Source organism: Styela clava, chromosome 2 (assembly GCF_964204865.1).
Source record: "Styela clava chromosome 2, kaStyClav1.hap1.2, whole genome shotgun sequence".
In the NCBI taxonomy this organism is placed as follows: Eukaryota; Metazoa; Chordata; class Ascidiacea; order Stolidobranchia; family Styelidae; genus Styela; species Styela clava.
This window is the reverse complement of record NC_135251.1, coordinates 11,414,336-11,441,841: the sequence shown is the minus strand read 5'-3', so window position 1 is coordinate 11,441,841 and position 27,506 is coordinate 11,414,336. Positions and strand designations below refer to the sequence as shown.

General features: G+C 33.2%; 2 protein-coding genes across 2 annotated transcripts in view; both read left to right on the top strand.

The window, feature by feature from the left end:
* LOC120336011 (uncharacterized) overlaps nucleotides 1–3,368 on the top strand; it is a 30,368-nt gene extending 27,000 nt beyond the window's left edge. Inside the window, exons 41-43 of the mRNA XM_078119163.1 lie at nucleotides 315–451; nucleotides 788–923; nucleotides 1,216–3,368. Of these exons, the coding sequence (XP_077975289.1) occupies nucleotides 315–451; nucleotides 788–923; nucleotides 1,216–1,341 (399 nt within the window). The 3' untranslated portion in view covers nucleotides 1,342–3,368. The remainder of the gene's footprint in view (nucleotides 1–314; nucleotides 452–787; nucleotides 924–1,215) is intronic.
* A 1,691-nt stretch (nucleotides 3,369–5,059) lies between these two features.
* The window catches only part of LOC144431430 (uncharacterized), a 34,884-nt gene continuing 12,437 nt past the window's right edge, over nucleotides 5,060–27,506 (top strand). The window contains exons 1-27 of the mRNA XM_078119569.1: nucleotides 5,060–5,345; nucleotides 5,975–6,122; nucleotides 8,426–8,503; nucleotides 9,066–9,190; nucleotides 10,402–10,562; nucleotides 11,901–12,001; nucleotides 12,427–12,557; nucleotides 13,906–14,025; nucleotides 14,538–14,840; nucleotides 18,258–18,560; nucleotides 19,021–19,131; nucleotides 19,439–19,855; nucleotides 20,829–20,942; nucleotides 21,356–21,646; nucleotides 22,221–22,517; nucleotides 22,918–23,238; nucleotides 23,314–23,496; nucleotides 23,731–23,824; nucleotides 23,994–24,157; nucleotides 24,489–24,591; nucleotides 24,889–25,018; nucleotides 25,355–25,528; nucleotides 25,773–25,986; nucleotides 26,360–26,462; nucleotides 26,698–26,832; nucleotides 27,155–27,334; nucleotides 27,405–27,499. Of these exons, the coding sequence (XP_077975695.1) occupies nucleotides 5,273–5,345; nucleotides 5,975–6,122; nucleotides 8,426–8,503; nucleotides 9,066–9,190; nucleotides 10,402–10,562; nucleotides 11,901–12,001; nucleotides 12,427–12,557; nucleotides 13,906–14,025; nucleotides 14,538–14,840; nucleotides 18,258–18,560; nucleotides 19,021–19,131; nucleotides 19,439–19,855; nucleotides 20,829–20,942; nucleotides 21,356–21,646; nucleotides 22,221–22,517; nucleotides 22,918–23,238; nucleotides 23,314–23,496; nucleotides 23,731–23,824; nucleotides 23,994–24,157; nucleotides 24,489–24,591; nucleotides 24,889–25,018; nucleotides 25,355–25,528; nucleotides 25,773–25,986; nucleotides 26,360–26,462; nucleotides 26,698–26,832; nucleotides 27,155–27,334; nucleotides 27,405–27,499 (4,669 nt within the window). The 5' untranslated portion in view covers nucleotides 5,060–5,272. The remainder of the gene's footprint in view (nucleotides 5,346–5,974; nucleotides 6,123–8,425; nucleotides 8,504–9,065; nucleotides 9,191–10,401; nucleotides 10,563–11,900; nucleotides 12,002–12,426; nucleotides 12,558–13,905; nucleotides 14,026–14,537; nucleotides 14,841–18,257; nucleotides 18,561–19,020; nucleotides 19,132–19,438; nucleotides 19,856–20,828; nucleotides 20,943–21,355; nucleotides 21,647–22,220; nucleotides 22,518–22,917; nucleotides 23,239–23,313; nucleotides 23,497–23,730; nucleotides 23,825–23,993; nucleotides 24,158–24,488; nucleotides 24,592–24,888; nucleotides 25,019–25,354; nucleotides 25,529–25,772; nucleotides 25,987–26,359; nucleotides 26,463–26,697; nucleotides 26,833–27,154; nucleotides 27,335–27,404; nucleotides 27,500–27,506) is intronic.

Sequence of the window (27,506 nt, the reverse complement as noted above, 5' to 3'; positions counted from 1 at the left end):
ATTACTCACTCACCATTTCAGTTCAGTTCATATTAAAAATATGAGCATATTGCAAAATATTGCAATCTCGTATATAATTGTTTTAAACTGCTTGTCTTATGAAGTCAAATACATTTGTGTTAGTTTGCAGCAGGACTCTCAAATTGCATAGAATGGTCATGTTAATTCCTGCTATACAGCATCCTTGCATTTTACGCATACGGAACCACTAGCGCAAATGAATTGAGGAAGAATTGGGAGTTAGTCTCGCGTAGCATGATAGGTATAGAAATATATCCTTATTGTGTCAGCACTCAGCAATATTTTTAATACAGACAATAATTCACTACCAATATGTTGGATGGAAATCAAACGAATCTCCCGAAACAACTTCTGATGTAATTGAACTCATAAAGAAAATGCAATCGAGCGTAAGAAGAAACAAAGAAGCAACTGCTCTGATTCATTGCAGGTAGAGTTTCTAAAACTATGACACAATGTTTACAAAATTACACCGCATATTCAGAATCATGCATCCAACGAGTAATAAAACTTGTCTTAGTTTGTGACCAAAATGTTATGCAATTTATTACAATTATCTAGAGATTTATATCGCTTCAAGTGATTTGTATTTGATATAAGCAATAAAGAAGCACTAAAATATTTGAATTTTAAATGCTATCTCGCTATTTCAATTTCATCACTCAGTCATCTGATAGTAGTCAAGATTATTGTTTCGATATTGCTTACCTATAAGAAAACTTGTAGTCAAATCTCCTATCAACTAACCTCAAGCTTGTAATCACAGCGATGGAGCTGGAAGAACTGGAACATTCTGTGCAATATTGAATTTGATTGAAAGATTAAAATGCGAAAATAGGGTTGACGTCTTCCGGACAGTAAAAGATCTACGTGACTGCAGACCTGGAATGGTCCAAACTTTGGTAAGACTTTATTCAATTCTTCTCACTAATCCTAATTTTTTATGTAATTGGATGATTCTAAACTGAAAACACACTAGACTGATTGACCTACCAAAAACGTTTGGCAATAACTCACACGAATGTAACGTAACGTTCAATAAAGCTAGTTACAAGAAGATTATGTGGTGGGTTGTAGGTAATAATTCATGTTGGTATAACTTATAACTACCAGAAAGATGTTTTGTAATTACGTACCTGTTATTCGTGATAATAATGAGCACTATTTGGTATGAATCCACGTATTTTATTTCAGGATCAATATCAGTTCTGTTTCGAAACTGTTTCAGTTTATTTATCATCGTTCAACCTCTACTCAAATTTTGATGTTAGCAATGGAAAGCAAATTACGCAGGAAGAGAGTTTGTATCAGAACTTATAAACAAATCATGACGTCTGAAACAGAGATTTATTAACTAATTTTGATGTATTTCTGAGCTAACGCAAACTTATGGAGATCTTTAAGTTGAACTAACAGTGAAGTCGGCGGAATACGCCTCGTTTGTAGATAATTTTTTCATAATCATGACCTTAAGCTTCCATAACCATGATCTTAAAACATAAAACTTTATGATAATTAAATAATCAAATTTCTAATTTTACTAATAATATTACTGTAATGCAACATTATTTTATTGCTACTGCTCTTATTAACTTGCACTTTACATTTTGAAATTGTCTACTTTATTTATTTCATTGTTTATACTGTGTATGAGAGAATTTCTATATGCTATATATATTATGTTTTATGGTATGACAATACATAATTAATATTTTGAGAATGAAATAATAATTGGAGTAATCTGATTTATTTATCAAATACAGGAATAACATGCATGCTTGTGCAGATTATATGTATCGGCATAAATATATATATTTAATAGGAGTTATTACAGAAAAAATCTTTGATAAGCTAACATTTTGAATTAGTAAATAATTTTTGATACAATACGTAGTCTAGATGTTTTGACAATAACATCGCGAGTTAACTTGGCAATCGAAATAAAGTTAGTGGCTAAAAAGGACAAATTAAGACGGCAAAAATGAATGTCTACTGTTTTCTAGAACCAATCATATTTCCAAAATGAAGACGTGATAGCATGAATAGTTTAAAGAAAACGTTCCACAACACTTTTTTGAATTATTCTGCTAGCGGACGTGTTTGAAGCAAAACAAATTAATTAAGCAGTTTCATATAATTCGCTTCCTTTTTATATTACGTTTTTCTAACTATGACCTTAATTTATTTATTTCACTCCATTGACGTAATGTAACCGTTAAAATTTCAGCTGCATCATGTGAATAGTATTCACATACTAATAAAATAATTTAGTAAATAACAAGTTAACAATCATTGTGACTGAATTTCATTTCATACTTAATATTATGTCGATAAAAAGTGATATGATTTATTAATTAATAAAGAGTGATGTCATGCATGCTTGTGTAGATTATCGTTTGTTTTTAATATATATGTAAGAAGAAGAATTACGGAAAATAAAATATACTTCAATTAGCTAACGTTTTAACCGTGTATTTAATTTATTGATTTATTAATTTTATTGGTAATATGTCTTGACAGTAAGTTATTGACCGAGAAGGGCAAAATGAGTTGGCAAAATGAATCGATCTTCACTCTTAATTAACCAATCATAATTTAAAAAAAGGGTTGATTGTATAAATATTTCGAAGAATTGGTTTCACAGACCATATTTTCTAATATTCTGATAGCAGACGAATCATTGCAAAAAGGTAGTCTTTGCAATATTTTCACCAATATCCCATTGATTTCAATTTGTATACAGTAAAGTTCGACACAGACGCCCTTTTTAAATGTCAATCAGAAATTATGGTTACCGGTGCCGTGATTTATGTTTTGTAGCTTTCAGTTATATAACAAAAACACTTTCCATTTCGAATGTAGAAATGACCATTGTTTCCATTATTCATTCAGTGATGTATTTTTGTAAAATCCGTAATAGACTTCAATCAAATTTAGTTCCAAGACCTTGTTATACGAAGTATTTATCTAAAGTTTTGTCAATTTTTAGCTACGATATCCTTTTAATTAAACAAGCGAACTTATTAGGAATGAATGAGACAAATAACATTTTCAATTTGCATTTGAAATAAATTAAGCTGCGCGCTGATATTGTGTAAATAGTTGAGTTTGAATATGACATCCTAGAAACGGCAAACTTTATGCCAATTTATTTACAAATGTGGAATAATGAAATATGTTTTATAGAAAAGAATTTGAATTCAATATAAATGTACATAGCAAGTTTGCAAGTATTAACAATCATACGTCAGGATATAAAAAAAGGTTGAGTGCCCGACATTTCACTAAAAATGCATTTCGGTGAATACCTGGTCTGAGCTTATTAGTAGTACGAAGATTATGAGCTTCATTACTATATGAAAATTGGTCTTCTATATACATGGCACTTTTTTAATTTAGATATCAACTCTTCCATATTTCTAATTTATGTACCCCTAGTCTAATGCTTTAAGACATATAAAATCCATACTATGCGAAAAAGAGGGCGATCCAGAGGTATGTGTACCAATATAAAGGTAACTCATTTTGTTCTCCTATTTTGCATCAAGTTGTGTTAGGAGACTGAAACCTATGACCAAAAGGATATTCACTTGGCTAACACATATAGTCCCCGAACTCATAATGGAGGAAGTAAAATAAGGAAAATCGGAATAAAAGTATGGCCTAACGCAGCGGTGCACAACCTTTTTGCTATTGGCGGCAACATTGCTTTTATTTGCATTCAATACGGCCTCCAGGAGAATTTTTCTTCTAGCTTTTATGACGTCATAATCGCGTATTTTACCCATGCGAGGTGTAGTCTGCCCAATTATGAAGAATATAGCACTAAGTATAATATTCGCATTTTAAACAGATTTTTCTTTTCGGCGGACCTATTCTTGAGCAGATATATGGCAGCAAGTTGCATAATGGTTGCACAACTTTGAAAAATATCGAAAGTCGGGGAGGGGCGGTCGACCTCATTTTCTTGTCCGCAAAAGTATAATAAAATGCCAAATATTTTAATAAATTTATTCTATAAAAGTTTGCAAAGCATAGCCGTCAAATCCTATATTTTGAACTTTTTTTGTTTTTGGTTTATAGGATTTTGTATGTAGATGGCCGCATTATTTTTTCACGACGGCCGCAGGTTGTGCACCGTTGGCCTAATCCTTACCTGGTACATACTACGGGAGTACCGGAATAAGTGGCAAATCCAACTAACAATTTCTAAAGGTTCTATGATAATGTGGTCTCCAGAGCAGAAATTTGCATTTTTTTTAGTATCAGTTAGATTGTGTTCTGTTTGTCGGGCAACACGGCAATTCAGTATGATTAGTTTTTCTATCGTACGTTTGAAAATGTAAATAGAGTTCAAATTTTTTGATGCAATCTTAAAAAACTGAATTTTGACTACTAATATTTCATTTTTTTCTCCTAATTAATAGTAGTCTCGTTTTGCTGTGTCTATATGGTAAATTGGGGTGTCGCCAATGGAGTATTATTATTTATCACAACGCATAGATGCTGTGACCAGTCAAACTGTGGGTTGGTAAGAGCTAGTCAAGGTAATCTTTCCAGCTGCATGAGTGCAAATAGTTTATCAGTACCGATAACAACAGATTAAAGGAACAACAAAAGGGTGTTGACAAACTTAGATTATTACTCATTCAGACGACTATTCGTCTTGAAAAATATCGGTAATGATGTATCAAATCTAGGTCTTCGGCCGGCTTGAATCTTCTGCTCAAGTATTGATATCCGGTTAACAGTTTGTGTAATCTCTTATCACTCTCACTCTCATACACTGTGAATGATTACCTGCTAGCTCTTTATAAAAAAATGCCAGCCTGTAGGTGCCAATGATATCTCATCTAACGGCAATGCATATCGCAAAATACTCAAATTCCCCTGATTAACCTTCTGCGCAAAAATGGTGCGCCAATCTTTGAAAATGGATTCACAATATTCAAATGCCATCTATATTTTCTGAAGAACGAAAAAATATCTAAACGAAGTGAATCATGCCATGCTACCAGACAAACAAAACTAAATCTAACTTAAAAAATTGAAAAGGCAAATTTGTACTATGGTGGCATCTGGTTCCGTGAAAGATAATGTCAAAAAATTATCCGTTCATGCCACTATATATATATATATCCGCGTGGGATGGGTTTAGAATGCCTAAATCCTATTGACGCAACATTTATTTTTTTGCAGTATAGACAATGCAAAATGTAATTTATCATAATTATTAAAAGTAAAATATAAAATGTGGTGTGTATTGTTTTGGATTTCCTTGTTCAGTTCCACCGAAGGACAAACAACAACCCCAAACCCAAAAAGTAAGTATACGTCCTCTTTGTTATGATCTGTTCGTGTAATAACACTTTCATTGTTATCAATATATACTCGGTGATGACGAATATTGCATTTTGCGTTGCGATATACGTTTTGGTACATATATTTTTATTAAATATAATATCACATTTGAGAATACTGAAAGTTGTGACAAAAGTAGTGATGGTGCCAAATTATATTTATCAAAATTATATACAGTCCACACTGGGTTAATATTTTAAAAACAAACTGTAAGAATTTTTAGATTGATCAGAAATAGTTTGCTGATTTTTTTCCCGGTGTCTCCAAAATGTCGTGTCCCACGTGTACAACTTGTACCACTTGTCCCACGTGTCCCACATGTCCCACTTGTCCCATGTGTACCACGTGTCACACTTGACCTACTTGTCCCACTTATCCCACTTGTACCATGGCAAGTGGGACACGTTGTACACGTGGGACATGTGGTACAAGTGGTACACGATGTACAAGTAGTACACATCGTACAAGTGGGACAAGTAGTACACGTGGGACAAGTGGGACAAGACATTTTAAAGTCACCCATTTTTCTTATGACTTATAAACTAACGCGTTTAATAAAACAAATTTAGTATCATTACACATTGTCATTCAGGTATATCAGATTTCCGAAACTATAGATTAGAAGTATTTGAAAAAGGAGAGGCATATGATGATGCCAAGACCGTGTGTGAAGCAAGAAATGCATGGCTCGTTGAGATAAAAGATGAAGAAACTCAAGTTGCAGTGAGAAAACTTATTGAGTGAGTTTATGTAACATGTATTTTTATTTAACATATGTATAAATTGATAAAAATAACCCACGCTGTGCTATTCTACTTATCCCACCGTATACCAAATGTACCACAGGGGATAGCAAAGGTGTCACAGGGCCCCCCATTAACGTGTGAATTGTGCTCAGAGATCGAGTATGGCTTGCGCTATGCGTTTATGCTTGTAATGTTATGTAATTTACCATGGAAGGCAACAATTGTATGATGACCCAAGCGTTGGTCTAAACGGCTGATAATTTATAGATACGCCAAAACAGATTTTTGTTATTGTATATTGTATTTATTATGAATGTTTTATAGTTTCCTATTTTTAAATGCTATGTATATAAATACTTCAATTCATGTCACCTCTCTATGACGCTTACTCACTTTCTGCTGCGTAGTGTCTGCCCTTTTTTGTGTAGACGCTACTTGCTGCTATTTCGCGAGCTGCAGTTTATTTATCAGCTGTACTGATTTGTGATTTTATTTGGTATTTTAGAGGAAAACCAAGCAATGATGAAGAAGAAGCTTTTCTTTAGGCCTACATACTTACAAACTTTAAAAAGCATAAAGTATACATTATCGATCACAAAATTGAATTTTATTTATGAGCAGCGTTTTTTCGTGTAAGTGAGCCGTGAGTTTTTTCCGCTGACACTTTGGCGCAACGATTAAAAAAAGTTTGGCAACCGCTGATCGCTGATTCAACGTAAATTAATAAATCGGGGGACAATGAACCTTTCCCCGAGACTTGTTTACATCGTGACATTGGCCAATCAGCAAGATACAAAAAGTGACGTAACACTGCTCCCTTTTCGCTTCCACTCAGACACTTTTCTCACTCAGACAGATTTTTAAGCGTGGTCGTAAACATTACCTCATTTTCGCGTTTTTTTACTCTATTCGTTAGTTTCAGTTGTGTTTCGGAAACTTAAATATAAATCAGATAATTCAATGATCACTCTGTCTTTCTAGGAGTTTTAAATTAATTGTAGTAATAAAAAATTAGTGTAGAAATACCTGTGATAGACTAGGCTAAAATTCTTTACTGGTTCTTTTAAAAATCATATTTGTAATGGTAAAGTAATGGAAGAAGAACGGGGGAAAAGGTCAGGGAAAGGTCCATTGTAGACGAATATGTTGAATATGTTATTCAAATTAACGCAAACTGTAGACCCGGTTTTCATGTTTTTGCCAGATAGGTATTGGCATGAAGTCGACTCGTAATGCATTTATTTCATTTGACTTCAATCGCATTTCAAATTACAAACAATATAGTTCGACACATTATAGTGATCCTTGTGTTATTTATAATTCTCCAATTTCAAATAACTTGTTCAACTTTCCTTAAAATATTTATTATTCAGGAAGATAACAAAAACGGTACCGTTTGACCTCAAATATTTCGCACAACGAGAAAAATGTAATACATTCAAGAACTATTTAGAAGAAATTTCCTATAATCCTACCATGCACCATCTGTATTGTAATGACAACCTGTATTTTTTGCGACTTTTGAGCATTTTTTATTTATTTCTTGTAAAGGTGAAAATAATCCAGATGCTACTGTTCGAGCATTTCATGACTTGTTTTCATGACATTTCAATACCTTGTGAATTATTACCAAAATAAGTATGCATGTTTCAGAAAAATATAGATTTTGTCAATGTAAAAAGCTAATCGTATTTTCAAATGGTATAAAATTTCAATTACTATTGTTAGTGAATTGCTCAGTTCACTTTCCAAACCCTGAGCAACATCGCTCGCAACTCGGTATTGTTTTGTATTTTATCCTAGTTGCTTGAAGCCCTGGTATATATTACACTGCTATTCAAAAACGTCGTTTTGTCCTTCCAGACTCCTAACAATCACTTGGTGATCTACCCAAACTTTGCCAGGGACAGAGAAACAGCAAACGTAATTTCTCCTTACCGGAAAGTATTCGTATACAGTGCGGCGGGAAATATTGCATTCAAAGCGCGTGTCCTTACTTTCCCATGATAAAAATTTGTTTAAATTTTTGGAGAATGAATATCAACAATTGATTTTTGAATTAATGTCATGTACTCATGGACGATCGTGAATTATACATTAAATAATCTGATCGGTAACTGACTATAGACTAGAGACAGACATGGTTTTTTTTATTCGAAATTCTCACATTTCTTGTGTGCAATCGGAGTATTACTATTTTACAAATCATGAAAAAATTGTGTGAATTAATTTCCATATAATTCTATATTAAAAAAATGAGAGCTAATGTTGGAATTATTCGTTTTATTTTTTGTTAGGAATGATATTTGGATTGGTTTACATCATGACAGTGGTTGGAAATGGAACAACATTGATGAATTACACTATACAAACTGGTTTGTTTCATTATTTGTGGCATAATAAATCCGCATTTTGGTAACCAATAAAAACCGTGATGTTTATGGTAAGTAGAATATTTGTCGTTTATTCTTGTAGAAATGAAATTAGTCATCTTCAGTCATACTGAACTCTCTCCTGAAGTTATTTTATTCCATGTCCTAGCTTGTTTGCTATTCATCACACTTTAACGTTTAAAAACTTTATTTACAAATTACCAATCAAAATTTTTGACGGTGCTTGGAAAAATGCACAATTCATATCAACATATACTGACCAAACACTCTATTTAAGCATTTACATTTCAAAATATATAGTATAGAAAACGGAATTTGATAAGACGAAAACGATACGAGTCTTGTAAGCATAAATGAATTTCCATTAAAAAAAATTAACAAAAACTGAAGTTGATTGCTCCACGGAGAAATCTCTATAGGAATATGAAATCTCATATACGCAAATACTATCTTGATTAGACCTACCTACAAAAGGAGAATAGTGCAAACAAAGAAGCGCAAACAAAGAAGAAATTGAAATACGTGTAAATATGTCTTAATGCAGGGCCTCCGATCGACCTAAAGAAGTTAAAACTGTATGGAATAACTTCTGTGTGACTTCTAGATCATCTGATGGAAAATGGCTCGATTACGATTGCAAACCTGGTTACCGATATGTGTGTCAATCGGGTATGTTTTTATTTCATTATTAATATTTTGAATTTATAGCAGAAAACGATATATAAATAAATATTAATCATGCGTGGTCTCTTTCATTTGGGTGTCTAAAGAGTCAAATTGCATTTTGTTGAAACTTATTGCAAATAATACGATCAGTAAAACACATATAATATTCACAAAGTGTAATACAACAGCATACAAGTGACAACTTGTAAAAAGTATCACCTACGTCTAAAGTGGTGAATTTAAAACGACGTTTTTCAGTTACAATCAAAATCCTCGTCTCTTTACGAGTCTCGTTTGTGTTCCATATCAACCAATTTAGGGCCAATTCTTTCGAGCTAAATACTTCATAATGACATGTTCTAAGGCAAATAAGTGAACATCCCCTGTGATTCACAAGGAAAGGCAAATGAGTACTTTTTTAAGGTCTCCTTGCCGCAACACCGATAACAGTTGCCTAATTCTACAAAATATGGTTTAAAATGAAATTCTACCGGTCTCTCAAGTGCTGTACAATGCTGTGTACTCACGTAGTGTGTGTACCAGGTTAGGGTTCGGCCATAATCTTATTCCGACTTTTCTTATTTCAGTTCTAATACGAGTTCGAGGACTATCTGTGTTAGCCAACTGAATATAAACCCCTTGCTCATAGGTTTCATTCTCTTTATACAACGTGAAGTATTCGAACAAAATTAGTTACCTCCATATTGATACACACACTTCTGGATTGCTCAATGCTGCAGTTATATACAATGGTCCTCGATAAAATTTTATTAATATCCTAGAAATATTCTTAAATGAAAATTTTTATAAATAATAATCTAACAGTGAAGATTTACAAATTTCTGAAAAATTATCGTTCGTTTTTGAACTAAACTTTCTAGTAAGCTTTCGTCCATAAACACCATTTACGTTCTGTGTCTATGACTAAGAAAATTATCTTTTGTACGGGACAAATAGTTCTGCAAATTTTATTTGAATTGCTTTACCAAAGCAATCGTTGCGATTAATAATTACATATTTATATATACGCTTCTGGCGTTTCATGTTCCATCAGTCGCACAAGCAAAATTTAAAGATAAGATTAGTTTTTGCGCAAACAAGTTTCTTAAAATTTCGATGTTAAATCTCATTAAAAAATAAAAATATTCAATTTTTGTAGTATAAAATAAAACCGATATAAAATTGTATTAATGTGGCAAATCATCTTTTTATAGATAAGTCTTGGATCTTTTTCAACAATGAGTTAACACTTCAAATTATATCAAGTCCGGTGAAAAACGTGTTTGAGTCTCAACAAGCGTGTGCGAAATATGGATCGACACTAGTACAGATAAAAACAGATGCTCTCAATTCTTTCATCGACGACAAATTAAGGGTTTAAAATTTTTTTATTTACTAACAACTTTAAAGAAATTCATATTACAAATGGTCCAATTGAATGATTATCGCTGCTTATTTTCCTATTTCAACGGAACATGGGAAAACTAAACCCATCGCAAGTATCCTATTCCTATTTGATTTGATTGCTATGTTGTTTCAGTAAACATAGACATAAAGACAGACGCTCTAAATTCATTCATCGACAATAGATTTGAGATTTTCTAAAATTTTATATCTTTACAACGTAAACAAAATTATTATTAATAATGATAGAACTTAATAAATATTGATGCTTATTTTCTTATTTCAACGACACGTAGGAATACGGAATGTAAGATCGAAACTTTTAAAAGTTTGCTATTGTACTTTATTGCTACATAGCAGCGATCGGCAACCTGCGGCTTCGGAGCTGCATGTTGCTTTTTGTTTTCGAAGCTGTGGCTCCCGTGAATCATAATGTTTACAGCAGTTTTTCGTTGAAAGAATCGGTTTTTGATATTATTGCATCATTCGTATTTCATTTGTCTTCTTCTTAGTAAGAACTGAATTATTGCATCATAGGTTGCCCAGCGCTTCAATAACCGGCACTGCTGCTACCACTCGCAACCATTTCAATCAAGTTCAGATTAAGATTTGTTGCATTCTTTGCAGAACGCCTGCTGCGCTGAAAGTCATTTCTAATTCTAACCCGAACTGGATAATTACCAGTTTATTATTTTAAAACGTGGAGAGAGTCATTTTCTCAAATATCCAAATTGTGCAGAGAAGTTCAGGGGCATAATTCACATTACCTGAGTGGAATAATTGGTTAAAGGCCTTTGTGTATGTTTATGCCAGATCATGAATCGACAACTTTCATTTGCCAGCTAGAGCATTTCACTTTTTCTGTAGATAGAACAAAAGAAACCCACTAAAGTTTTTACGTGTAACTGTAAAATTTTGATAGACATTGAAGTAGATATTGCAGCTACGAGTAGGTTTAAGTTTGAAGAAAGGGATACCACAGAGATCTTTTAATGCTAAAGGTTGCCGACCCGTGCTATGGAGTTCTAAACAATTGTATACATTTATTTGTCGACTTTGTTGAGCAAAATCGTCGGTGTTGCTTTGACATTCATGTTGTTTCTTCTTGCATAATACTGAAAAAAAGTCGGAGTGAATATTACAATTTTTAGGTTTTCAAATGCATCATTTCATTATTCACAGTCGTTAGATGTAATAATAATGGTGATAGTTCATTGATAGTTCACGTGATCGTCTGTCTAAAATATGACTTTTATTATATTGGGATTGTTATTTTAATCTATATTTAATCTTCAAAACTACATATTAGATTATCAGTGGCAACATTAATTTCTGGACAAGTGGAAGTGATTTAGAAGGATCTTGGAAATGGGGAGATGGGACAGCTATAGATACCAAGGATGACAACTGGTAAATTTATTCTGATTACGAACATTGGTATTCCCGGATAGTATGTAAAACAAACAATTATAACAATTTCAAGAAATGAAATCTATTGCTCAAATATTTTGCTTTAGTAAGTCTTTTTGAGTATTATATATTATGAATATGTTGATGAAATAACCTAAACCATATTTACACGCTATGCACTATTCAAAGTTAAACTTACATCAGATAGAGAATGTCGACCCCTCAGAGGGATTTGAATTTTCTAATGATGACAAAATAATTTATTTAATAAACGTAAGAAAAATACTTTCTCTTGTTATTGGAAAAATATCTTTCATATCTGGGGAGTTTTGTAACAATAAAACATAAAGCAAATTATAAATAAAGATTCAGTGGTTTTACTGATTCGGTATATTGCAGTTTAACTTAAAATATTGCATTTTCAGGAAAAAATGGTTTGGTGGGAATGAACCAAATGGAGGAGAAGGCGAAAACTGTTTGACAAAATACGCCAGTGTGAGTTTCAAATGGGTCGATCACGATTGTAATCAACGTTTTGGATATATTTGTCAGCGAGGTGATTAATCTTAGAAGAAGAAATGCTACAGTGATTAAAATTTTAAATGTGCAATGATCAATGGTTCTCAAACTTCTATGAACATCGCCACCTTACAGCATCCCATTTATACATAGTCCCCGGCAAAACCGAAAAAAAGTGAACTAATCCTAGATCATGACGGTTTTTAATGAGACAGACGAGTTTGGGATCCTCAAGTTTTTTAATATTTGGAAACAATTTGGTCAGGTACAATATCAAATCACCTCTTGAGATATTACCCACTTTGAGAATCACTGTTTCGATTATTTTAATTGCGAAAAGGAATTGGTCATTTATTGTTGAATAAGGTCAATTGCACAATTCAAGAAAATCTTTGATCGTCTTTTACAGATACGTTTACAATCTTTAATTTACTTTTCATGAATTTTAACTGAAAATATCACTGTAATTTAAATAAAACGGCTGAAACAAATTCCCACCTCCGCGATTTTTCGGTAGTGTTCAAAATGTTTAAATTTAACTTTACGCCATTATACCTTCGATGGGGAAGTAAGGACTGCGGAACGTGATTAAAGTGAACGGTATTGTGAAAGCAGCGTCATTTTAATATAACCAGCGTTTTTCCATTACTCTTTTAATGTTTTTGATGGTTAAACAACCCTAGATTTCGAGAACATATATACTGGAATTTTAATGATCGTTTACATGATTTTACTTTTTTTAAAGCATTTCTGATGTTACTTCAATTTAGGCATTACACGTTCCCCCCGATATCGACATTCACTAAAACAATATTGATAGTTCACTTCAGATTGAACAATCTTTTTTCAAACATCGAACACGCCAGTCGATTATTTGTATTTGGAATGAAATAACACCCAACATCCAAAACCCAGCGAAGACGTTGACATCGAATCCTACACCAACCTACAATTATTCGCGGCCGCCATTTTGATATATTCATTGATACTGTATTATCAAGATTACGTACAACGACACCTTGGGGCCATCTTAATAGCTTGAATAAATATTTTCGATATCCTTGCCCTATATATAAGGCGGAGCAAGGAGTCTGTAATTTTAATATATCGTTTTATCTGGCTACGATATACACCGCGAATAGTGTTTGGATAGAATATTACGTCTTTTAAATTTTAGAGAGACGGATTATCTTTTTTGCGACACAAAGGTCAAGTTATTATTTTTAATTTAAGCGGTGGCCATCCCATCAATTTAATTTGAGTTTTGGTTAGAAAATATTGCAAGTGTCAAGAATTTGGTCCATTTCAATTCCAATTTCGTCAAATATTCAATTTTGTAACAGTTCAATTCTGAAATTGGAATTTCATAAATTATTATACAACAGATGTATCATCCGGTGTTTGCGGCAGAGATGTCTGCTCAGGCAGGGGTACATGCCAAGTCAATGGAACACGATACAAATGCAACTGCGATGCAGGATATTTTGGAACACAATGTGAAAAAGGTAATCTTGAATACATTTCTGTTTTTAATATGGTTGAGATGGAAAATCTTTTGATTTATCTTGTCATTCGAACAATTTGTAACGAGGGCATTCATAGTCTGCAGCAGTGATACTAGCTGAACTATACGAGAATATTTGCCATTTGAAGCGTCACCTGCCTGCCCTTTTCAGTAAATATACAGTAACCCTGTATGAAGTAATCATGGTCATTCAATGCCTGCAAGTCACATAACCTTTTGAGTATTTTATGTAACATTTCCTCCATGCATGCATTTAAATAGGATATTCAATCTGCTAGAAAACACATACGGTGCAACAAATAATTTTATGAAATAGAATATTATTTTGTAACGACATAGCATCACCATGAAATATAATTTTAGAACACAAAAATTCAAAGATAAATACAACACTAGAAAATATAGCGCTCTTTTAAAGACAGTCTTATTTAAAGACCTATTTAAAGGCAGCTACCAAATTTCAAAATAACTTGGTCTTTTTTTTGTTTTCAGATCTTATAACAATATCAACTTCACCTGCAGTTTACAATATCGAACAAGGACAAAGTCTGACTGCAAAATTCAATATAACGTCTTATGACGGCAACATTCAAATTCTAGTCTCAACCACTGGCAATCTTTCAGTCACATCAGAATCTACAACAGCAATCACGAGCAATGCTGTTTCAACCACCCTTTCATTCACTCTCACTCCGTTCGAAGTAGATGCAAAAATGCGTACGTACAACTTTACCGCCACCCCTGTTTCTGCTGCTTCATATTCGAGAATGGCATCCATAACGGCAGTTAACCCAGGTTGGTAAATGTACACAAAATAATGCATTGAATATAACATCAAAAATGCTCAATTGTTTTTGCTTCTCGATTCTGTACAAATATATAGTCCATTTTGACAAATTTGCAAGGTTTTCATTATTTACATACAAAGAGTTTATCTTTTCCCATTCAAAATTGGACCAATATGTTTTTTCGCCGTAACTTCGCAGTAACAACAATTTGTTTTCGACATATTTTGCTTTGTGAAACGTTTGTGGAAATTTCGACATGTCAGTAGTTTTGCTCAAACCAGTCACCGTGAATTAAATTAATTTTATGCAGATTTGTAGCTATACCATCATTAAATTATATTAAATAACAAGCAGTTATATGTATAATGTAATCAAGGTGCAAGGTGCAAAAATTATGCGCTAACTTGTGATTCGTTTCCGTTTGGTCTGCACCTATATACCAATTACAGTTAAAATACACGTATTGCAATATAACAAATCATGTTTATACGTTTATATATTATATCATAGTAGTCACAGCGACGTACGGTGTTTAAATTAAGTCAATCGATTCGAAGTACACGCTTAGTTAACTCTTTTTGACGTCTCTGAGCGAGGTTACACTCTCATCCCGAAGGTTCGCGGCGCCGTATCTCGAAGGGCAATAAAATAATCCGACATATTGGTTATATACAGGCTTGTTCATGGGAATGGGATTGCCATGTAACGTCCCATGGTATGGGATGACATGGGACTGTACACATTTGTATTTCCCATGGGACACGAAAACCGTATGATTTTCGTGGATATAATGGAAAAACATTTCGTTATGGATTAAACCTAAATTCAACAATTTGTATTGGATTTTAATTCAATGGGAATCCCATAGTATGGGATGGGACAGCCATAATTGCTATGTGATGGGAATGGTACAGAAAAATATGTCCCATGGACAAGCCTGGTTATTTAGAACGCTTGTACCTTTTTAACAAATGTGCGTAGCGTATATTGACGAACATTTCAAACGAAAGCAATTTTTATCGTGCAGTAAGAAAAAATGGTAACTTTTAAATTGAATTTTGTCAATAAGTGAGAAATCGATTTTAAACCAAATATAATTTTTTCTGCTTATAAGTGATATATGACCCAAAATATTGATTCTTCGTGAATAATATACTGTAACTGTTACGAATTTACATAGAGCTCCTAATATTCTTTTTGCTGATATTTGAATTACTTTCATGGCTATTGCAAATTATAGCAAAATATGCAATTTGGCATTCTTGTGTCGGGTAAACAGATTCGATAAGTAGCAATGAGGTACTACTGATCACGCAACTAACAAATGGCAATCGCATGACTGGCGTCACGAAGAAGTATTTGCTTGCTCAACAGATCAAAATATCAGATTGTATGAAATGAAAGTCGGAGCAAGAAAACCTCTCGGACTTCATCTTTCACTGTCTGAATCCATCAAATTTGGAAGCGCCTAACGAAAACTCAGGAGTCATGTCGAGACCAGAAATATGCTGAAATGGGATTTTTTGCACCAAGCCCCCGTCCAAAAAAACACATTTCCGCCACCGGCCAAAACAACAAAAAAAATAGTGATTATGTTGTTAGGGTTAGGGCAGTGTTTCCCAACTTTTTTTTATGTCGCGGCACACTATTGAGCTATTTAAATATTCGCGGCATATCTATCACAAAACAGGAACATTTCCTACTCTTGAAGCCATTTAGCTATAAAATAATAATAAAACATAGAAGATCAGATAAGGGAGATTCTATTCTTGTTAATATAACATACCCTGTATTTAAAATGAATGGTTAATAGTTACCGATATTATAACTGTTTTCGTACAATAATGTACACGAGGCCCACCTTCGGAGCACCTGACATTATTGTAAAAGATGCGCGGCCGCACGGGTAATACGTGAAGCGATACGCTTTAGTTTTTCTCGCTCTTCCCCTGTGTGTAGCCTTGTTATTATCACAGGTATTCTCACTTTTGCACAACCTAATTCCTTTTTGTTACAATTTAATGTTTCTCCCATTGCCAAAATCATTCAACGGTGTAATTGTTGGCACTAGCGAAAGAAATGAAAGAGGCAAACAAACCGTATTTCACTGGTAGTTGAACTATGTATGTCTGAAGAAGTCTGACCTTGGTCAGACGAAACGTTACAGAAATATATTTGTGTTAGTGTGCAGCAAGACTCTTGAATCACTTAGGATAGTTATCTCTACTCTTGCTACAGCATCCTTGCAATATATGCATACGGATCCACCGGCACAAAAGCATAGAAGAAGGATAAGTAGTTAGTCTCGCAGAAACCAAATAATCAGCGTAGGTTTAAAGTCTTTGTAAACAATTTTCACCGATGAACGAATCTTTTCACGTAATGAATGTCGTGCAAGAACCGAGCATAATTTAATGGCAAAGATCTTATCATTTACTATGTCGAAACGCTTGTTCGACTTTCAGACCGCAGAAACTGTCCGAAAAATAACCGTTTCTGTGTTCGAGATATGAAATAATCGTCGATTCCACCACGCTTTTGTTAAGTAGTGCAATTTACTTAATTTAATGAAGGTTTTATCATTAAGTTTCATTGCATCATTGTGCTACCACTCGTTTCATCTGATTACTGGCATGATTACAGATCGCAAAGTTGGGCAGAATAGAATATTTTCATCGAATCGAATAATTCGAATATTTTTACCTAATTGTCGAATATCGGATATTTTTAATACAAATACAATGGGCATCCAGAATGCTAGGCATTCTAATGTTGGTGAGCTATTTCCGCCCATCCTCTCTTTTTTTACAAGGACTAATTCTTACGCAACGTTTGGTTTTTTATCCCTGGGAGAACTATGCGTTCATATGGGCGACATATGTTAAAGACGGCTATTAAAGAGTGAATTAGGGATTTTATTCTGATTTTTATCTCTCACGTCGGTTTTGATCTTTCTCCCCACCGATTATAAATTAACTGTCCCAATTTTAAGCTAACAATATTATCATTCCTATTTAACGATAGTTGACCTTCTTATGATTTTGCCTTTCTATTGTGTCTGTTTTATTTTCGTATTGAATGGTGAATAAAAATCCTGCAAAGTCATTGCGTGAATCCTGAATGTTATTTTGAGTGTAAATAATTCGGGATTTTACTCTGATATTTATCTCTCACGTCTGTTTTGATCTTTCTCCCCACCGATTATAAACTAACTGTCCCAATTTTAAGCTAACAATATTATCATTTCCAATTTTTCTGAGACAATCGTATAATATAAAATTGATATTTACGACATGGTTCTTTAGACATAAGAGTATAACGTTGATTGCTTTTTGTAAGATGCGCAATCCGGAAAACCGACTTACAAGGCGCAAGCGGTTAATGTCATATTTCTGCTAAATTTATTCTGTCGGTGATTTTTCAGAAACATTGTTTATCTCGACGACTTCTGCAAGGGTACAAATAAAACGAGGAGAACGTGTCAAAATTACTTTACATATAGAGTCATACAACGGAAACGTAACTCTTTTTGTTAAAAATGAAAAAAATGTCTCTGTTCATTCAAAGAAAAATCTCGGAATCAGCAGTGAAAAACCTTCAGTCTCATTGACATTCAGTGTCGGCCCCATCATTGTTCCATCATCGACAATCACTTACACTATTGAGGCGAGCGCGCTCAGTAAACCATCGAATTTGAAAACCGTTGCTGTTGTTATGGTCGTTACTGGTAAGTTTGTGACTTAATAGTTTGAACTTGACATTAATTCCGACCGAAATATTCCTCAATTTTGGCAATTTATTATTTGTCATTTAGTTTGTAAATGAACCGCGGTTGTAAACTTCAGATATGTCCTCTATAATGGTACATGTACAATATTCGAAAGATTGATAAATGAGCTTATATTTGAGCAACAAAAAAACTCGAAAAACGTGTGACATAATAATTTATCAAATGAGAATTTTCAACTTATACGAATGATTATTATAGATACATCTCATTTGTTATTTAGAGCTAAAATAAATATTAATGTATATTTTAGGGAGTAAATTTATTCTCACTAAAGTCAATCATATATCTTAAAAAAAGTTTTGTCAATAGTTTCGCGAGAAGTACTTAATTATTTTAAAATGGTTTAAATTAGATTTTAAATCACGTTTTTATTATTTCGTCAACAACAACAATACAGATGAATGTGATTCATTACCATGCGAGAGCAGAGAAACCTGTACATATTCCCTAACGACGCCATATTACAAATGCACCTGTTTACCTGCTTACAGTGGAACATCATGTGAAGGTATAGTTCCTTAAATTCATATTTACCTATTCCCAGAGTTTGAATCTATGGGGAATATTTCAATCCAATATTTGGATCAAGATTTATGTATATAAAGAAATCTAAAAAATACAAAAATAATTCAACAGCAATTGGGTGTGAAAATGTGCAAACGATCAAAGGAGGATTATTTTGTGAACTAATTATTTTTGAAGACATAAGAATGATTAAAACAGCAAATATATTTTCATTTTGCAAATGAAAATAACAACAATATTAGACATTCATACAGCACTATTTCAAAGCAAATAAATATGAATTTTTGCAGAAAGAAGGTTCATCACGAATACTGGTGAAAACTGCAAATATCACGTCAATTTTTATGACAAAAAATCATTAACCGGCGCGAACTCAACTTGTAACGGGCTTGGGGGAGCATTTGCAATGATGAAAACAACAGAAATACAAGACTCGGTTGAAAGTCAAATAATAACTCAGTATGGGGCCACAGGACCAACGATTCAGTTTCGGATTGGTGGATACAAAGTTAATAGTTCATGGATATGGGTTGATGGTACAGCAGTGCCAACAACAGGAAAACATTCAAAATGGCCTTGGTGGTTAAACACTACCACTCTATCAGGCAGTATAGTGCTTAGTTCTTATCAAGAACGCCCTAGAAAGAACATGCGATGGTATACCGCTGGGAGCGATACCAAGCAAGGATACATATGCGAGATAGCAGGTAGTATTTCTGACTTCACTATATCATTACACTTTTATTCTTTGGCCTCCGTAGGTTATTCTGCTATACATGCACTACCATTTGTTTTTGTTTGTTAGTCTTATTACTGAACTCAATTGATAAAACAGCGCAAAATGAAATTAAATAATCGCAAAATATTTTCATACAAGTTCTGTGCAATAAAAAGTTCGCTAACTCTAAAAATATCTTTAAAATGAAAATTTGTACTTTTAACAATGTGTGGCCATATTAAAGATTTTTGTAATGGGAGGCAGTGGAAATAGTACAAGAGTAAATGAAGTCAGTACTTCACCAATAATATCGAAAAAACTTTCATTCATTCTCAGGTGCAACCATAACAAATCATATTACAATTCTTCAAACATATACCCAAGACACGCCTGTTTTGACATTCCGTAATACTGAGGCAATATATATGTGCAAAATAAAAACAATATATGCGTGCCGCGTAGAACATTAAATTGGCAATTAGATTTGTAACCAGTGGCATATCTATGTAAAATAGCTCCCATTGCAAGGACTAAGAATGCACCCTTGATAGTTGGTTGATAATTTATAATGACTGTTATTGAAATGAGAGATACGTTGTTTTTTGAGTTAAACTACTAGTTTCAGTTGTTTTCAATTTAAAATTATTTTATTGAAACATTCAAAAACAAAACATTTCGCTTTTTGCGTTTTTGCGCCCTGGTCATACCCTAGATAGGTGCCACTGTTTGTAACATACCTGTAATCATATAGTTCAAGTTTTCTTTGACCTTCAAAACGTTTAGTCCTTTAAATCAGTTGTAGATATCGGGTTTGTCTACTTAAGGTATAAACAACTCTTTCCAGTTCATAGTTTATAGATAGATGTTGGGTCCAACATCGAGGCACTTAAATTATAACTCATTTCTAATAATAAAATCGAAAAGAGCCACAAAATTCCATATATATAACAATTTCTTTGCAGTTGAGAATAAATGCAAATCAACTAACTGCGGAATAGGGGGTACCTGTATGCTAACCGGGTGTCAAGAACACTGCAAGTGTTTACCAGGATTCATTGGCAAACATTGTGAAACAAGTAAGAATCAGACAATATCGGGATTATTCTTTAATGAGTTCCATCGGAGTGTGAGTTGTATTGGAAATAACTAAGACTCCAGCTATTTTAAATTTATGCTGTCATCTTGTATCAAGCTCACCATAAAGCCACGTGATACGACACGCTTGAATCATAGGCATATCTCTTCGTGCGTCCTTGTCCTTTTTGCTAGCGAATATTGATTCAAATTTTAATATAAAAAGTTAAAGCGTCGAAAAGGCAACTCTTGAGATTCGATAAACCCCAAATAAAGAAAGATTAACTCCAAATAATAATAAACAAAAATTGTTCTTTTAACGTGATATATTAATTCGCCGACACCTAATAACAAACTCGCTTTTAAACCAAACAAATTATTTTATTTGAAGCTATTAAGGTTTTGTTATGTTCAGAACAAATACAGCTTACTGCAACAAAATATAACTACACCATATATGTGAATGAAAGTTTCATTGTTGAACTGAAAGTGATTAGTCTTGATGGCCCTGTAAAAATTGGAGTTTATGAAAATAACGACTTGAAAGAAGTCATTCCCACTCAACACAATGGTAATAGATCTGTATACGTTACGATCGGACCTCTTTACGAAGCAAGCACTGGAATAAATTTCACGTTCTATGCAAATCCGATATCAAATATCAACTCCTACAATTTTACAACTTCTGTGCGTGTTGTGGTTGAAGGTATGAATTCACTGGCTAGTATAGCTGCTATTTAGTTCGCTTCAACCATCCCGTAGAGTTTTTTTTATATTGAGGTCTCACGATATCTCTTTCTTTTTAAAATTTATTACTATATTATTAGAAAATGAAATAAATAAATATATATAACGTATATATAATTTCGGTTTTGCATTTTGATACCTTGCCAATATATCTGTAACTCTAAATACAGGATATGTAATAAGAGGACTTGTGATATTGTACATTGATTAACTGTTTATGATACAATACTCCACACCTTCTGTTTGTGTTATTGTTGAAGGTATGAATTTACTTACTGCTTTATTAGTATCATATCTACTATGAAATACGGTACAACTATCCGCGGAGTTATTCTGGGCCACACGCTACATCTGATTTTTAAATATTACAACAATATTATTCGGAAGCAAAAATGAAATATGTATGATTTGGGCTACATTTTGATAACTTAGTAATATATCTGTAAAATAAGAGACAGTGTGTGTCATGATGAATTTTTCAATGCTGTTAAATACTTAACTGCTGCTGACCAACCATTCACACTTTTTCTTAGCCTCAGCATATATCACATCTGTCACTCCACAATCTGTGGTTATACCGATCGAAACAGATATAAAGGAAGTAAATTGCTATGCATCAGGCGTGCCTATCCCGAGTGTCCATTGGTACAAAGATAATCAACTGATCAAAAACGAAATCGAAATCGGTGTCTACCAAACAACATCGCCCGGTAATGCTACATTGCGTATCGATAAAGCAACAAGGAATAATGTCGGGATATATACATGCATTGCATCTAATGTAATAAAAGGCATAACTAGAAAATCGAATCAATCAGCTGTAGTACGAGGTAGGCAAAAATGGCGAAAAAAGAAAATTGGCAATAAAAACTTAAATATTGATTTTTTTGAAGATCGTACGTTGAATTACTTACTTCTCAACAACTAATCTCTCTGAAATAGTCATAAAATTGTCCAAAGAACATACTGAAGAAGCAGTAAAATGACAGTAAAGCTTCATTATTATTAGATCATACTGATTATGTTTTTAATTCTGACACTACATTCCTACACATTTATTGGTTTTTGCTAAAGTATTAGGGTCAAAATTCAATAAGTTTGGGCTTCTTTGAAATTCTGTCATAAAAATCATTCGAAACAATATTGTCTTATATTATAATCCATTTGTTGGAACCATCTACCTAGTAGCAATTTTGAATAACTAATTCAAGTTATTTTTGTTAATTTCAGGTAAAATATTGCTTTATCGTTCGACGGTTGCAAAAACATCAAACGGAATTACTTCTCTAACTTGCAAATTTGAGGGATATCCGTTGCCTCATATTATTTGGAAATGGCATCTTCCGAATGAGGTGAAAATAATTACAAATGACAGCGTAGCGATGTTTATAGAAAGCAGTATGCGTGACATCAGGAATTCTTTACCACGGTCCACAAGTCAGCTTAACATCACATTAGCCGAATATCTTGGCGCAACAAATTTTTCCTGCTCGGCAAGAAATGAATATGAAAAATACACGGATAATGCAAAATTGTTTGAACTGAACAAAAGTAAGTGACTATAAACCAGATAAGATCGATTGTACAAAATACGATTTTTTTACATGAATGTTTTTTTCTATTCAGATGTGGTCCTGAATTCAATTTCATCGTTTCAACTTTACGGCAAATCAGAGTCAGACAAAAGAAATTATACTGACGCAAAACGGTACTGTACCTCCATGGGTAAATCACTCGCAATTATATCAAACAGCCAGACTCAAGAATTACTTCAAACAAAAGCTGAAAACCTCGGAATCTCAGCGTTTTGTGAGTAAATACGTTTTTTAGCTTTATAATATATACTACTAATATATATATATATATATATACATATATACAGGTACTCACAAAAAGATTTAAACGTAAATGGAATTTATACTATTAAGTGGATATATTACAACAAATTGAAGTGTTTAACAAGGAGGCAGTTCCACTTTTTGAATGCATTTTTAATACGATTATCTGTCAATTTGTAACGATTTTTATTGTAAAACTGTTTAGTGTATCTTGGAGCCCAAAGAATGACAAAAGGTAGTGAAAATATTTGGAGATGGAATTCTGGATCTTTGTTGTACAACGAGACAAAATATGGACCGTGAGTATTTCTCTGTCGCGAATAAAATGTAGGAACTGTGCGTAACTGTTAAGTATTAAAGTTTCCAACAGAAAGTTGTTTTTAGTATTTCACAGAACTATTGGCCCTTATAAGTTTGACATTAAGGCTTGAAACTGTATCCATTATATTACGCATTCCTTGAATTCAGATGGAAGTCTGAACATGGTAATATTGTAGATGGAACGTATGTTGCGTGGGGAAATGGTAGACCGTTGACGAATATGAATTGTTTAGTAATGAGAAAAACTTTCCAATGGCGATGGGCTGACGGAGACTGTGCAGAAACAAGAGGATTTATTTGTGGGGGACAATGTGAGATAATAAGTTTTGCATAATTGAATAAAAAATGAGTTATAAGTAGTTACATGTGTATGCACAACAATAATCAAATTTGTACGGGAAGACCCGAAAAAAATGGAACTCATACAGTATCCAGTTGCACATACATCCGTTCGATGAATTTCGAAAATGATCAATTGACCCTGAAATTGTACGGTTGCAAAGCACTTTAATAGTTACAATTTCACCCTTTTCATCATCCTTTAAAGATGGAGAAATCTTTGTATCCTAACTGTAGATTTAAAATACAATGGTATTTAACGTAATTTCATATGATAAGTTTGATAACTGTATTTGTCTATAGTGGAGGGGATTCCTCTTGACTTTCATGTAAATTTGGCAAAATGCTCTTCGAATATCACCGTCCAATGGACTCCGTCGAACAATGCATTGGGAGTGAGACACAGGTTTGTGCGTTTTGATTTTGAAATCAAGATCTTTTACTATAGAAAACTATTTTAAAATTTGATTATATCGTGAATGGAAAATTTATTGTGGATTGGTTCCAGTCATTGCCTATTTTTTTTTATAAAATTCAAAGGAATAGTTTTCCAGTAGTTAGTAGTTATATAAGCAAGTGCGTATTAGGAATTTTCTGTTTTCCATGCGATTGATATTGATTTTAAATGTCAGTTTTTACAAAAAATTTATTACTAAATAATTTTATATGTGAAATATTTTTACTTCATTTGCATATGATACAGGCTTCAAATCGAACGTGTATCTTCGATGGAAAAGAAGGTAATTAACAATACCGACATTACGCCTCTTCTACAGAACGTAATAAACAATACGTTTGTGGGGTTGAATTTCTCAACAACTTACAACGTAAAGGTGAGTAACATAAAATATATATATTATAAGAATAGATAGATAGATTCCAAGAATAGATTGATCGATGTAAGATACGTGACATTGGGTTGCAGGACTATCAGCAACTTCAAGCTCTTTGTATAAATAAACCATTTCCTAGAATTATAAAAATAGCAGCATGAATTAAGAGGTACCACATTATTATAGGCTGAAATGTTTACAAAAAAATTTAAATTAAAAACAATAAATTTTGAAGTGCATCAGAAAATTCGAAAAATACAAGAATTTCATTACTAACAAGTTGAATCAATAACAACAAATCGCTATTTTCCCATGTAAGCATTTTTTTGTTTTCAGGTAATTGTGTGTCCTGAATTGTGCAAATATCCGCACATCACTACGAAGACAATAACTACGGATGCAACAATACCTGGTTCTGTAAAAGCTTTCAATATGACACACGTAAAAGAAAACAACACTTGCCTTATTCAATGGGAGATGGACAACACACATGGCATTACGGAATTTTATGTATGTTGGTGATACGAAAACGACAGGCTTTTGTTTAATTAAAAACAAATTCATAACATTTTATTCTAAAAGTTTAAACGTAACTTTCAGTTGTCCAATATGAATGATATTCTCCCTATTAAGTCATTGGCATTATGAACTTTTGAAAAAAATAACACTTTCATGATATAATTACTTTCTATCGTCGATTTTCGGTTACGTAATTAATTTAAATTCTAAAAACAAATTTTACCTTGTTGAACAGGTGAAAGGAACATCATTCTTTGTCTACGTAGCATCTACAAAATCTACACCGAAACAAACTGTTCTAGATAAGAATATTTCAGCGGAGGAAAGATATTTCATTTTTTCCAACATGTCATTTAATCGAAACTACACATTCAGTATTTCTGCTCGGACATGTGCTGGTACTGGACCGGGTATATTTGCTGTCGGAAATTGCAAGACAGAGAGAGCAGGTTTAAGCAATTTAATATATAATCTACCCAAATGATTTGATTTTTGCGGGACTAACTACAGCACGTCTTCCATGCTTTTGTGCCGACGGATCCGTATGCATATTATGCAAGGATGCTGTAGCAAAGTAAAGATAACTATCCGATAACATAACCAAGGTCAGACGAAACGTTACAGAATTATATTTGTGATAGAGTTCAGCAAGACTATTGAATCAATTAATATAATTTAGAATATAGATTGTGACAATGCTTCAGTACAATAAATACCGGATTAAAACCTCATTGATGGAAAATTAAATTTGCTTGGCAAAGTGGTACCTATTTAAAGTAAAGGACTTTATGTAAAACTGGTCTAACAGTCGTTGTATTTTAGCACCAGCTATAGTTCCCTCTCCGATTGTGGCCACTGATTCAGGCGGTGATGGAACGGTTCCAATTAGGATCAATTTACCGGACGAAAGTAATGGACCTATCAGGTTATTTTAAGTCTTCATTGAAAAATAACTCGATTTAGATTTTTATTTGGCACGAAGGGGACCTATTCTTATTGTTGCTCTTGTAAACCAAAACGCTTTTCTTCTCAACTACACTACCAAATGCTTTGAAATTTTCAGTGATTAAAGATTGGTGTAGTCGCCAGAAAGTTATTAGCCTACGTTCATTTATTTTAAAATGATTCAATCAATTTACCGCATATGAAAAATTTCACAGTTGCATATTTGTTATTGTCGTATTCAAACCTGAAAAATCGACTTCGATGACATTTGAAACCGCTGAAGATCTACGAAATATAAAGGGCAAAACTTTGAATGCCAATGAAGCTTTCATCGCTCTTGCGATTTCCAGGTAATTTTACAATTCTTCCCTTCCCTTATTCGATTTACGAGTCTCCATCCATCTTTTATAATCATGACCCCCCTGACATTATTTTAGTGTAAATGCACATACATACAAAATCATCAAACATTTTCTTTCAATTTTTCAAAATACATAGTAATATAATATAAAAAATTTTGATGCTAGGTAATATTTTTATTTATTTACAATCAAATTTACGTATCTATACGTATTCAAAAACAATCATTTTCACTCATTCAATATTAAAAAATCGATCGAACATATCACTGTCTGAAACTCCATAAGGCTAATTAAATATATCTCATTACAGAGCAAGCATTTCAAACGAAATCGAAAACATCATGTATATAACAAGAACATTGGGTGATGAAAGCACATCCGATTGCAACATATATCATGTAAACGAAGTGAATCGGATGAAACGAGAAGCTAGTTTTGATGGGAACATCCAAGCAAATAACTTGAAATTGGAAAACGAAGCTGAGTACAGGTTCCTATTGTTCTTATTTAGTCGGAATGCTTTGCTATGGATGACGTTAACTAAACACTAATGATTTCAGCTACTACGTTGTAACTTCAACACCAGGAGATGGAAATAAAACGCTGATCAAAGCGAGTGAAGTTTCCTATTTTACCAAAATTACACCTACGTCTCGTAAGTC